The sequence below is a fragment of the Tachypleus tridentatus genome, chromosome 10 (assembly GCF_004210375.1).
Source record: "Tachypleus tridentatus isolate NWPU-2018 chromosome 10, ASM421037v1, whole genome shotgun sequence".
Lineage (NCBI taxonomy): Eukaryota > Metazoa > Arthropoda > Merostomata > Xiphosura > Limulidae > Tachypleus > Tachypleus tridentatus.
In genome coordinates, this window is record NC_134834.1 from 176,080,878 (window position 1) to 176,094,476 (window position 13,599).

General features: G+C 31.6%; 1 protein-coding gene across 12 annotated transcripts in view; it reads left to right on the forward strand.

Annotated features, from left to right (window-relative positions):
* The first annotated feature begins 2,756 nt into the window (after positions 1 to 2,756).
* The window catches only part of LOC143230975 (uncharacterized), a 37,572-nt gene continuing 26,729 nt past the window's right edge, over positions 2,757 to 13,599 (forward strand). For 2 of the 12 annotated variants that reach the window (XM_076465335.1, XM_076465341.1), the window contains exons 1-3: positions 2,757 to 3,039; positions 7,839 to 7,936; positions 9,873 to 10,062. In XM_076465335.1, the coding sequence (XP_076321450.1) occupies positions 7,841 to 7,936; positions 9,873 to 10,062 (286 nt within the window). In that variant the 5' untranslated portion in view covers positions 2,757 to 3,039; positions 7,839 to 7,840. Of the gene's footprint in view, positions 3,367 to 3,482; positions 3,559 to 3,648; positions 3,730 to 6,059; positions 6,184 to 7,838; positions 7,937 to 9,872; positions 10,063 to 13,599 lie in introns of those variants that run through there. The other 10 variants (XM_076465336.1, XM_076465340.1, XM_076465334.1 and 7 more) reach the window with 9 other exon arrangements.

The following is a 13,599-nucleotide window of genomic DNA, read 5'->3' on the forward strand; positions in this document are numbered from 1 at the left end:
AAATAAAAAAAAAGAAACCGTCAGCTTTGTTTTTTCATTGCAGAGCACACAAGGCTAACTTAATAATGAAACATGCAGTTGAAGCTTTTGAATGTGTTCGGGATTCTATCCAGAGGGAACATGAACTTGGTGTCTTACTTCATATACAAGACAATTTTTGAAAATATTGTATCGTCAGACAGCCACAATGGTCCAGTTAAATACATCCGCCCACTGTGTCCAACACGCTGGTTGTGCCGCCTATCTGCAATTGCATGTGCTAATGATCACTACAGTGACATTGTTGATTCTTTGTCTGAATTAGCAAATGAAAAATCAGATGTAGCAGTGAAAGCATGAGGTCTGCTGGACAGATTTGGCAATGGAAAACAGTTTTGGGATTGTTGATCGCTCAGCATTCATAAGCTGCATTAGAGGAACTAAACCGTGCATTCCAAGCAAAATCAGCGACAGTATCTGGCATGATTGAAGCATCTACAATGACAGTTGAGCAATTGCGGGTATTGCGAACAGAAGAAAATTAAAACAAGATATTTAATGATGCTGAGAAAAAGGTAACTTCCCTAGATCTGGTGCCTATTGAACAACCACGCATTCGCAGACCCCCTCAGAAGGATCAAAGGTGATGGCTCAGCACACCATTCTGCAGCAGCTAGAGATTCCTACAGAAGCCAATATTTTGCATTTGAGTACACAGTCATAGAACATCTTACCACTAGATTCAATGCAGACAACAATGACTTGAGGCAATATCTGGCACTTGAGAACATGATCACATCTGGCAAGATTGACAACTCGGTTATAAACTTCTATCCAGAAATCTCTGCACAACGGCTCTGGTTTCAGTTGCCCATGTTTAAAGGAACAACAAAAGCAGTATCTCTAAAAGGTGCGAACGATGCTTATTGTAAAATGCATGAAACAAGCCAGCAAATGTTTAGTGAAGTGTTTCTTCTCACGAAAATTTTGCTTGTATGTCCAATATCCAGCTGCGAATGTGAACGCAACTTTTCTTCATTAAGACGGTTGAAGACGTGGTTAAGGTCAACTATGACTCAGTGCCGCCTCGACCATGTAGCAGTTTGTCACACTCACAAAGATGAGGTCCACAAGATAAATATGGAAAAGCTTATGAAAGAATTCATAAACAGATCATCACAAAGGAGGTCTACGTTTGGGAACATGTAGACTAGAGGACTAAATGAATCTTACTTCAATGAAAAGTATGAATAATTATGTGCTACATTGTATTGATGTGTAATTTCCAAGAGCTTGCAAAGACATTTTAATTATTTTTATCAAATAACATGAATAGTTTTTCAGTAGATGTAAACTTATCAAGGGAATTACTAATTTTATTAATATCTGAAAACGTAATTCATGCAATGAAAGTTACTAGTAACATTGTCAAGTATAATGGCCATCCTTTATACTGTGCAGTGTGCAGGAATAAATTCATGTGTCAGTTAATTTGTGACACATTTGTCTTTATTCTATTAACATTTTGAAAACTGTTCACAACACCTCACTTATACAAACCTACATGGAAACCTTGAAGTATCGTAGCAACAAGTTTACTCTGTGAGTGCATGTTTAAAGCTTTCAGGTTCACGTAATCAAAGATTTCCAATTTGCAAATTGAACAGTCCACATAAGTGGTTGCAAATATCATTTCCCTGTCGGGTGTAAAAAATCTACGTCCCTGTATAAACGCATGCAATAAAAGTAAAACAAAAAGGAATCCTCAATAGCCGCCATTTTAATTAGGTATCAAATCGGTCAACAGATTGAGATATGAGCTAAACGATTGTACTTGAAGAAAAGAATTTCAGAGCCATTCTGTGAGCCGCTGTGCCACTGCTAGAAAGTGAAGTTATATTGCACGATTCTCAGTTTAGCCATAATGTGGGATTTCTAAAGTGAAAGTTACAGATTTTGTACTGCAACAACAGAGATATAGAAGAATAATTCAATTAAATGCTAAAAATATTTTTATTTTCCCTTTTCTTATTTTCATCTTTTAAAGCTCTACTCAAATAAGTGGTTGAGTCTAACAACGCAAAATGCATGTTTTCTTTTTATGTTCATGGCTTTAAGATTTTGGCCAGCAGTGTATATGTGGCTTAGGTTCGTTGTGCTGCTGTGTATATTTTAAACCCTCTTTGGGAGAATCTGATTCACAAACCCCACTTTTTCCTTGCATTGAAATATAGCCGATATGTCATTTATTATTACATTTAAGAATCAACTTTATTACATACGAAAATTTGTGGAAAGCTTGGAAAGTTTGGCCTGGCATGGCCAAGCGCGTAAGGCGTGCGACTCGTAATCCGAGGGTCGCGGGTTCGCGCCCGCGTCGCGCTAAACATGCTCGCCCTCCCAACCGTGGGGGTGTATAATGTGACGGTCAATCCCACTATTCGTTGGTAAAAGAGTAGCCCAAGAGTTGGCGGTGGGTGGTGATGACTAGCTGCCTTCCCTCTAGTCTTACACTGCTAAATTAGGGACGGCTAGCACAGATAGCCCTCGAGTAGCTTTATGCGAAATTCCAAAAACAAACAAACAAACAAAAACTTGGAAAGTGTAAATACTTCTTTTCACTCCACAGTATGATGGAGCTAATTTATAGTTTGACGTTATTTCGAAAATAAAGAAAAACGTACATGTATATATTTTATGTTCACTTATTTCTATATTTTGCGTTTTATATCCTGAGAATATTTGAGTAAGGAAATAGGAACTCGTAAACAATTTCAACCATTTGTTATTACGGGGGTCAATTGTTAAGTTTTATTGTTAGTAATCAAACTAATTTTAAGAAGTACTCTGGAGTAGCCATAATGTTTAATGAAAATAGCACAGTTTCGCCATAATTACCAATGGTTATTTTCTTGCATACAGTGTTTTAATTAATAAAAAAAAATGTTGCATGTATATTTCATGCACCAAATAAAATTTAAATTGCATTTAATAATCCTAATTTACTGCCGACGTAGTGTTGAACAGCTTTGATCATCAAATTGATAACTTTGTGATGAGGTATTTGCACGTTGTTGTGAAGTTATGTGAATAATACTTTGTGCTGTAGTTAAATAATGGCTTTATACTTACAGGTATACGATGTAAATATTTAGTTCATAATAGAAGAAGTACATGATTTTTTTCAAAATATGATGCATTGGTACAACTTATGGTTGTAACACCAAAAACTGAAAATAATCCAGTAAAAGAATTACAAACTGATCAGTTTTCTGTTTATATTTTGCTAGCATTTTAATGTTTAGTAGATTTTAACAAGCTGTTATATAGTTGCATTGTATATTTGTTTAAAATCCTATTAACAATGTCTTGGAAAGGTCAGTGAAGGTAGGTACAATTTTAGGTTGTATTTACAAAATTATTGAATATAATTATGTCTAAAGAGGTTATAATTTTGTTGTATAAATCACTGATAAGGCCTCATTTAGACTATTTTGTCTTGGGTTCGATAACTTACGCTTGTTGGAAAAGGTTCAAAGGAGGTTACTACAATGGTACTTGGGATATAAAGTTTGTCATGTGGGTATAGGTTAAAATTTCCAAAATAGTTTTTCTTGAAAAAAGAAGATTTAGAAGGAATATGGTGTAAATGATTGTTTATGAAAATTATAGTGTCAGTGTCTGTCACATTTTTATTGTACTTTGTGGTGAGAATGGAAGGACAAGAAGACAAATATAGATTTTGTCAGGGTGAGAGTTGTCTTTCAAAGAGAGTAGATTAGGTTTGGAATGTGTTATGTTTTGATGTTGTGGAAACAGCAGATTAAAGATAAGGCTTAGTAAATAATCAACTGATAACAGTTGGCCTTAAGGGTGTTTTTAATATGTGTTTGTTTCAAAAGATTAGAGGATGGGATAGTCTTAATGGAACAACAGGACTTTTCCTTAACTGTTATGTTATAAGCCCACTAGCTAGAATAATACCTGCTTTAGCTTTGGACAAGTCATATCTTAGTGTTTATACAAGACACATTTTTTACTTTTAGTTTTATTTTATAGAATTATTGACTTTAAAGTGACAAAGATTAACGAGAAAGTTTTGTTTTTGTAAGAGTCTGAAATTATTTCTTGTAAGGCAGCCCAAGCAAGTGAGGTAATTTATGCTGGTAAGAACTGTGAAGGGCACACAAGTATTAGACCTAAATAAGATATTTTTTTGGCATTTTTTGCCAGTAAAAGTGTGTGAAAAGTCTCCATTTCTAATCTTAAAACAGAATGTTTCTATCATCCTTCTTTGTCTCTTTCCGTGTTTCAGTCTTTCTTCATTTTTCTTATTCTTCCTCTCTTATTCATCATTCCTCAACTGATTTTTTTTTAAATAATTTATACAAAGTACAGATAACACGAACTGAGCCTTTCCAGTGACTGGAACAGATTTTTGTTGTTATCCATTTCAACTGCACTAAATAAGCTTTTTCATTTTGCACATTTATTAAGGATAACATATTGTTTATGGAAACGTCTGTTATTATATTTATCATGGAAGAAAGTCTTGTAGACTATCACCTCTTTAATTAAGTTGGTGCTTGCAAGATAACTTGAAATTTGCTAATTCTTAACTTTTCTATTTAATTTTCTGACTGTTAAAAATACCTATTCTAGTTTTTGTGAAAGGACACAACATAATATTTTCTTTAACTTAGAATTCAAGGCACTTTTGTTTGCAATGTAGGTGGACCAACAGATAGTTGATGTTAAGCACTATCCAGTTTATTTTTAAGTTTTATCTTGATGTATGGTACATTTATAAGTTTTTAACTATTTCTATTATTTGAGAAGATTTGTTTATGACACTTGTTTGTAAATAAACCAAAGCCCTGCCTGCTTAGTGAAAACAATTTATTTCTTCTACCATAACTTCTTCGATTAGTTTAACTAACGTTCATAAAAGGCTTAAGTTTATAGTAGATGCTAACACAACTGTTTCACTTGCTTTTTAATGTTTTTGTGAATGCAGTGATTTTCTTTTTCCTATTATTTTGTTGAGGTACAAACTCATTGTCCACAAGCCTGAGCTAATTAACTGAATGCATTTAGATAATATCCTGGATTTTCACAAACTTTGAAACTTCGGGGAAGTGAAGTAGGTCAGAGAAATAAAAGGAATTGGAATTTTGTCAGGGAATATAAAAAAAAAAATGTATCTGTGTTGTAGAACATGAAATAAAAATAACAATAGAAAATTAAAATACAAAATGTAGAGTCTAAAATCCTGTATAATAACATGAAGGAAGAAAGCATCAGAAGATACCCTTCATCCAGACAACTGTTTTGACTCATTCAAGAAGTCCTGCAACACCAGATTGACATTTTCAATCAGATGTATTTTAGTAACATGAATTTTATCATAATGTTCTAGTTGATCCATGAAACACATTTTTCCTTTTAGACAAAAAATTTTATAAAGTTATCACTTAAAATGTTTGCCTGTTGCGATCCAACACTATTAGAAACTTCTGGTTTTCATGTTCTGTAATGTGTGTTGTGTCAACAATTTAACACTTTTACTGTTGTGCAAAGTTAGAATTTAACACAGTGAAGTGAATCTGTGGTGATTGTATTGAATCCATTCATGGAGTATGTTGAAAAGTGAATAATGTGACATTTTGAATCTGTCAATTGAGTTCAATAACTTTACATGTTCTGGAAACAGAGCCAGCGTAACATCAGTTAAAATAAAAACGTTTTAATCATTATGTGGGGTAGTGGCTATAGACTGTAAGAATGTTGGAAGTATTTTATTTAATCTTGTTTGGAATTAACTATAATATATTTGGTGACCTAATTCTAAGTATGTAGCTACATATATATATATTACAATATTTTCTTATCACTTCCAGCACATTCTGAAGAAGTACACTCATTTCAAGCACAAGTGATTTTTGGTCATTATATAAAAATTGAGCCAGAAATCAGAGTTTTGAAAATTCATAATTATTAACTGTTACAATAGATTTTGCATCTATAATAGATCAAAGAGCAGAATACCTAAGTTGACACAATTTTTTGGTCCTCTTCAGGTATAGTGGAAGTCAACGGATTTACGACGTGAAAACCAGGAATTTGATTCCACTAGGTGGACTCAGCAGATAACCCAATGTGGCTTTGCTATAAGAAAACATTCGTTGTTTTGTGCTGTAGGTCGTAAGAACATCTTTAATTGCACTTGATCATGTTGTGATAAATTGTTACAGTTCTTTTCTGTTTTTCAATTGTTATTGTTTTCCAAATATTTCCACTTTTGGAACTTAGTATTTTACACTCATTAGAAAATGTTTATATATGAACACTAGACATACAAATGGTGTAAGTCTTCTAGATATATACTTATTCCTGTGTTCAACTGTCATCCAGTATACAGAAATAATCACAGTGAACTGTTTCTGGACATTGCTGTCAATGTGATCATTATACCAAATCAGTAATGCACGCTTCTGTTGTCATTTATATAACTATAATTAGCTGTTTACAGTTTGCCATCTTTTCTGTTTGAAGATGATAAATATCAGTCATTTTTGTGTTTCTCAGTATAGTTTGGCATAAGTTTTGTTTGGCTTAGACATTACTAGTTTTTTAAAAACAGAATACATAGGTGATTGTGAGGGATATCATAACACCTTTTTGTGATGAACAAAAAAAGGTTCAAAATGCATAACACTTATGAATGTGAACTGTAATGCTTGTACTTTACACAAACTACATACATGGATGTATTATTTCAGGCAGCATTTGACCAACATATCAGTTGAACTTGTGTAGTGCTAAGAAGCTGTAACATATGCAGAATGCTTTCAAAGTGGCATAGTGCAATATTACATTGTTAGTAACATATATACAAATTGTCGCATGAGACAGTATGATTCAGGCTGTATGTAGAATAAAATGTATACATCCTTTGCTGTTGTACAACAGCCTAGTCAATTTAGATTTGATAACAACTGAAAGACAGTCAGTTTATAAGTTGAAATCAGGGGAATTTATGTGAATAATTTCAGGTGAATTTTGGCTGCACAGACTTTCTTTAAATTTGGAGTGTTATGTAACCAAACTGAGAGACAGCTTCATATTTAGTGGACTGAGCCTTTTGTATGTATTGTGTGTGATTAAGAATAATGAAATTTGTTAAATAGGTTTGAAATGTTCTGTATAACTTAAATTAGTTATTTATTCCAAATAGTAAGAAATTGTTTTGTTATGAATATTGCCTTTCTGTACAGCTGTAGAAGTATTTAGTGTTGTTCTAATGGCCTGCTCCTCTCTTTAGGTTTCAATTAGAATTATAAGAAAGATTTTTTTATGTCTCTCAGCTTCATTTAGATAATGAAGTATGGTGATCATCCAACTACAAGTTGAACAAACTCAATGCATTTTGAAGCATTACGGTTAATACATTGACTTTGTTGACTGAACATTTTCATGTTAACCAATTAGATACAGACAAAGCATATACAAAGCAAATTAGTGATTTCTAAGTTCAACTTTTAAGTTATTTTTCTTAGTTATACTTGAATAAAGATAGTGGTTGCTTTATACCACAATAAAGATTTCTTATGTATAAGTATATAAATATTACTGAAACATCTTATTTCAGGTGTACTTTTAAAAATGGGGAAAACATCCTAGAATGATTGCTGAATTAAATTGTCTTTTAAGAGTTAGTTTTTCAGAATTTGTCAGTTACTTAACTTCAGGTATTGTAAACCCGATAACCTGTCATAATAAGGTGTTGTTATTGGTAGAACATTGAATAAGTCATATCACTCATGATGTTACAGATAAATGGATTATTATTCATTTAGGAATGGGAAAATCAGTTTTGGGAAAAGGATCTTCAGATTTTACCACTGAATTTGGTACAACGAAAGGAGAACAAACTGAGAACTACATGTTTGATGAGGTAACAAAAATATAAGAATTGAAATAATGTATATTTACAAAAAAAAACAATTTGGGAAAGGGTTACATGTATGGAACTTTGACAGATCATTTAGGTAATATTTTAGCTGTAATAACAATATCTTGGAATTAAGTTTTGTAATTGCTCAGTTGTTGATAATGTTTCTTGTTACTGTATAACTCAGTTAACACAAAGTAAGAAAAAAAGAATTTCTATCGTAAATAATCTGTTTCAAATTATTTTTCATGCTGAATTTTAAGTGCACACATTTTTTTCTTCTAATTTCAGCTTTTATGTCTGGTTTCTGGATATTAAGTGTCTAGTACATTTTTATAAGAACATTTTATAAACAAAATGAGTTGAAATAGAGCATTTTTGTGCATATATTTTAAAATCATAATTAAGAATTATTGCTTGAATCTAAGCATCATCTATTCATTTTAACTTATGAGGTTTTAAAAGCTGTAAATTGACTTCCAGAAAATAGAAGGTTTAAATCTTGTGTTCTATGGTAATGTATATTACTCCCTCTATAACACTGCCCTAATTTTAGCCATTTTTTTTTTTACTTGTGTGTCCTGGCACTTAAAGCCTATTATGTAGTTTTGTTCTTAACTACAGGCAAACATATTAAGTTGTCTTCAGTTAGCCACAGATGTAGTATATAAAATAATTATGAGTTTTGATAACTGATATTAGAATAAACTCTCACATAAACTTCTTTTCTGAATAAAAATATAATAATTTTTCTTTTTTCCATTGTATTGTGTAATGGGCCTGATGATGCAGTTGTGCTCTTTGTTGTGAGCATCATTTTGCATACCATACAATTGATTGGGCTATTATGCTAACCTCAGACATCTGTTCCTAACTTAAAGTTAGAGGCCTAGACTTACAAACTTATGATTAACCTTCAAATGTAATTAGATTATTACTTGTGCTTATTGGACAAGTCAAAATATTAATTAGAAATTACCATATCCATGCTTGAAGGTTGAATATTACCACTGATTTACTCAGTTAGACTCTCCCTTCATAGCTATGAAAATTGTCAATGAGTTAAGAACTGTAAATATTTATAGTTAGCTCAGTTTGCTACCTCAAGTGGTAAAGTTGTCCAGTTTAGAAAAACATCACTCAAATTAACAACAGTGATGTCTGTACTATGTTTCAAGTTATTAAGATACAAGTTTTCCAAATATGTCATTCTCAATGTATGGTTATGACCCTGGCAATGTCAAAGAAACAAGACAAAACTTTAAGCCACAAGAGTTTGATATTGCAGATTGGCAATGTTGAAAGAATGCCAGTATAGTTGTAATAATTATAATATTTAAAATTTGGTAGAGGAACTTTTCCAGTAGGTCATATAGCAATTTTGTAACCTTTACTATTCAGTTTATAAGAATGCAATCAGTGTGGAATAAGGAAACAAAAGAGATGGAAAATAATCTTTGAAGTGATTCATTTTAATTTATATGCATCCTCAGTGCCACAGAAGTGAAACATAGAATTTTGTTCATGTCATTTTTCTCACATTAAATGCATTGACAACATGGTCAGCTTCTAGGTTAACAGTGCAATTATCAGCTTTATGTTAAATAGTGCATTTAATTTGTAGTGGAGTAAACAGGCATTCTCTGTGGATTTTCTGTTGGTGTTGTTATTTGCAACAAAGTAGGTTTCTGAATGACTGTCAAATGCAATGTACATGAAGTACAGTATTCTTTCTTGTGTTCCTTAAAACCCTGTGTATTGTTTTGGTTGAAACAGATATAAAACTTAATCAGTTGTATCTGGTAGACAATGCAAAACATTTTGTATAAGAAGTTCCTAAATCATATCCACTGGTAGAGAAGACTTAATTATTCATCTGGTTCAGGGATAGCTCTGCTTGTTGTTTGTTGTTTTGCTAAATCTTTTCCTTTTGTTACAGAACACTTTTGTCAAAATGAAAACTGAGCAAACTGGTGAGTTAAAACAAGATGAGGTTATTTCCAGGTTTAGTGAAAGTGATAAAGATGATCATCTCTGTAGTTTTAAAGATGATGATAAGGATGTGAAAACAGAAAATGAATTTCAAAACGATTTGCAGAACATCCACTCTGGTCCTGAAGAAGCATCTGGTGAGCACATCTCAGTAACTATATATTAATTAAAGCCTAGTAAGAGTCTCACTGAGTTACCGTTATAGAATCAGGTAGAGTCAAAAGGTGCAAGTCACTACCTATTTACAGATTTACATTCAAAATTTGATTAATTCTGTTACATTGGGTCATGACTTAAAGGTCATGTCATCACATTTGTTGGCTTACATTGAAATTTTGTTCACCTACTATTTTCGAATCTATGTCAATAAGTTTGTTATCAAATTATAGATTATAGTTCAAATTTTAGTATCATGTATTAGTTAATTTCTTAATTAAAAAGAGCACACCTTTTGTGCATGTCAAGTGGTATATTGAATGGAGTATTGATTCAAATTACTGACATTTACAAGCTAGAATATAAAATAAGAACCTCCTATCTTTTCTTTTTGCTGAGATGTCACTCATGTTCTGAAACATACACAGTTGCCCTGCCCATCTCTCTCCATTTTTGGAAACACTTTATGTATATATACATCATGTAAATAAGCAGTCAAAAACTCAGAATGCCCCTGAAGTAACTTTTTTGACCATTTTGAAATATTATGACTTAAACTCATTCTTTCTGTCAAAGATTTCAAGCTTGTAAGTGGAGTCTTTAGTCAGCTCAGAATTTTATATTTTTTTAGACCCAAATACAGCATAGTTACCAAGTGTGATAAACTATAGTGGAATTCTATGGTATTGATGTAGTACTTTATGATTATTTTGAATATCTATATAAAACTGAAAATAAAATTTTTTGTTTCACATCCTCCATGCGCTAAATTGGATAGGCTTAGCAACCTGTAGCAAGCCACAAATGAGTACACAGTTTCTAACTAGAAGAGATAATAGTTTGCTATACTTTTTTATTTATTATTCTATGTTTTAAGAAAAATAACTTTAAGAACTTATTTGTAAATATTAATAATGTATATTCATAAAAATGTATTATAAATGAAATGTGACTGTATTTTAAACTAAAACACAGTCAAGACAGGGTCACTTTGTAAAAGCTAGTTTTATATTACTGGATATGATAACATGAGTGCATGTGTACTACATCAATGCAACTTCTGTAATGTTAGCTAGGAACAACTGGAAGGTCAGTATAATAAAAATAATAAATATTTTTAAATCTATAATGTTATGAGATTTATGGTATTTATACTAAATATTTTGCTTTTGTGTTATAATTTGCAGTCACTCTAGAACAGAAAAAAGCATAATTTATATTTCCTGATTTTTTTATGGTGGTTACGGGGTTGGTTAAATTGACACCATATAGTAAGGGTAGAGAAAGTAACAGACAAAGTACAAAATTAACTGAAAGCAAATGCTTGAAATAGATTTAGGAGGTTTTAGATATTAAATAAATAATATTTGAGATTTTTGGGGCAAACAATAATTTTTTAATAATAACATGAAAATCACTTCACATTCAGATTAATAACAAACCAGACTTGATAGTTTCACAAACAAATATTTAGTAAAAATACTTTATTAAACAGTTTGCTGGTTTTGAAGAAAAGACTTGAAATCTTTACTAAAAATCTGACAAATTTTGAGAAGGGTACTTATACTGCACCAAAAGTTAAACTATAAACACTTGTGTATTTTATACCAAGCCTGTCACAAAAGGGTTAAGAATCTCTTTATTTTTATGTCTCAGGTAACATGGAATCACAACTTTGTTTATGAGTCAAATTGGAATTTATGTAGTTTCTTAATATTGAAAGGAAGTATTTAAATAAGTTGTAAGTTTCATTTCTCTGTATCACTTAATACTTTTTCACGAAAATTACCTATTTCAGATTTTCTTTCTTACTGTTAAACTATCTTCTAAGTGTATCACCAATAACGTACTTATACTATAAATACTGCTTAAACTGTAGTACAAAGATACATCCTTCAAGCTTCTTGTTTTGCTTGAATATGAACAGAAAAGTTAAATCTTTATGCTACGCTCTCCCTATCTCATTGTGTCAATAATTCTTTTCGAGATTTACTTTTGGATTATTTATGTCTGATATGAAAAGAAAAACATATCAATAAAATATTTTGTTTCTTTTTCATTTTTTTGGCAGTTGTATTTAACTGCTATCAGTAGTAGTGCAATGTAATACATTTGTGACCAGAGAAATGTTTGAGCTTAAACGTAAATTGTCAACTGAAGAAAACCATGAGATGTATAATTAATGAAATAGAAATTATAAAAGCAAATAAAGGGATTAGTGGTGCAGCTTGGCTTTAGATTTTGTCACTTATGGCTTTTGCATTCAGATTCTAAGTTGTTTTCAAGACTTTTGCCTACAACTCAGTATTACATTGTGTTTATCAAAATTACTTTAACATTATCCAGTAAGATCAGAAGTAAAATTTTTAACTATCTATACTGAGACACTCATTGCTGCTATATTTCTTGATGACGAGAAACCCACTTGAAATAAAAAATATATCTCGGAACAGCTGGTAAGGGTATTAACACTTTTATTGATAAGGAGAGAACAACGTTTCGACCTTCCTAGATCATCTTCAGGTTAAGAAAGAGAGAATTTGAATGTGACTGTTGCTGGACACATGTCTTAGGGACGAGAGTATAAACAGGTGAGGGATTGTTGGGGGCGTTGCAGGTGGATGTTAGGTTATTAATTAGTATAGGTGTAAAGGTGTTCCTTTATATTGGTTTAATTTTGGTTTTAGTTGCTATATAAGTAGGGATTCTTTGATTTTGAGTTTGTTTATATTTGTTTCCCTACTTAATATCTGGGTGTTTTTTTGCTTATGTTGTGTTTATTTGCAGTGTTCAAAAACGTGTTAAGGTGTTTTTTTTGTGTTCGTTGAATCTAGTTTCTATTTTTCTGCTTGTTTCTCCAACACAGAACTTGTGGCAGTTGTTGCATTGTATTTTATAAATTATTTTGGTGTGATGTTTGTCAGTGTAGTTTTCACATAATACAGACTTTAGTTTTGTACCTGGTTTTTGAATAAATTTGGTGTTTGCTGGAATGTTGTGTTTTGTTAACTTTTTCCAAATGTTGTTTGTTTTAGTTTTTTTTGCTGCTGTTGGGAACATATGGTATGCAGTGGTATAAGGTTTTGTAGTTTATTGTATCCTGGGATTTATTGTTGTTTGTTAGTTGTTGATCTGGGCATATAATTTTTTACACTATACTTATTAATTCATAATTGAAAATTCATACTTTTAAAATGAACAGTAGAATTTCAGTAACTGAATGAACCAAGCTGCATTGCATAATTACTTCACTTCCAACATGCCTAATCCAATTGTCACTTCAGAATATTCAGCTACAGAAAAAAAACAAAAAAAAAACAAAATAATAGAAGTATTTATTGCCACTCTTATTTTGTGCAACTTAAATCTAAGAGTTGCATTACGTCTATCATGCTGACATATTCACTTTCAAATCATAAAAGTCAAATTCTGAATCACTTGATTCTATCAGTGCATTGCCACATTTATCAACAACATAAGAGTTTAGCTGCCCTATTCCAGCTAAGTAAGGTCTCGTC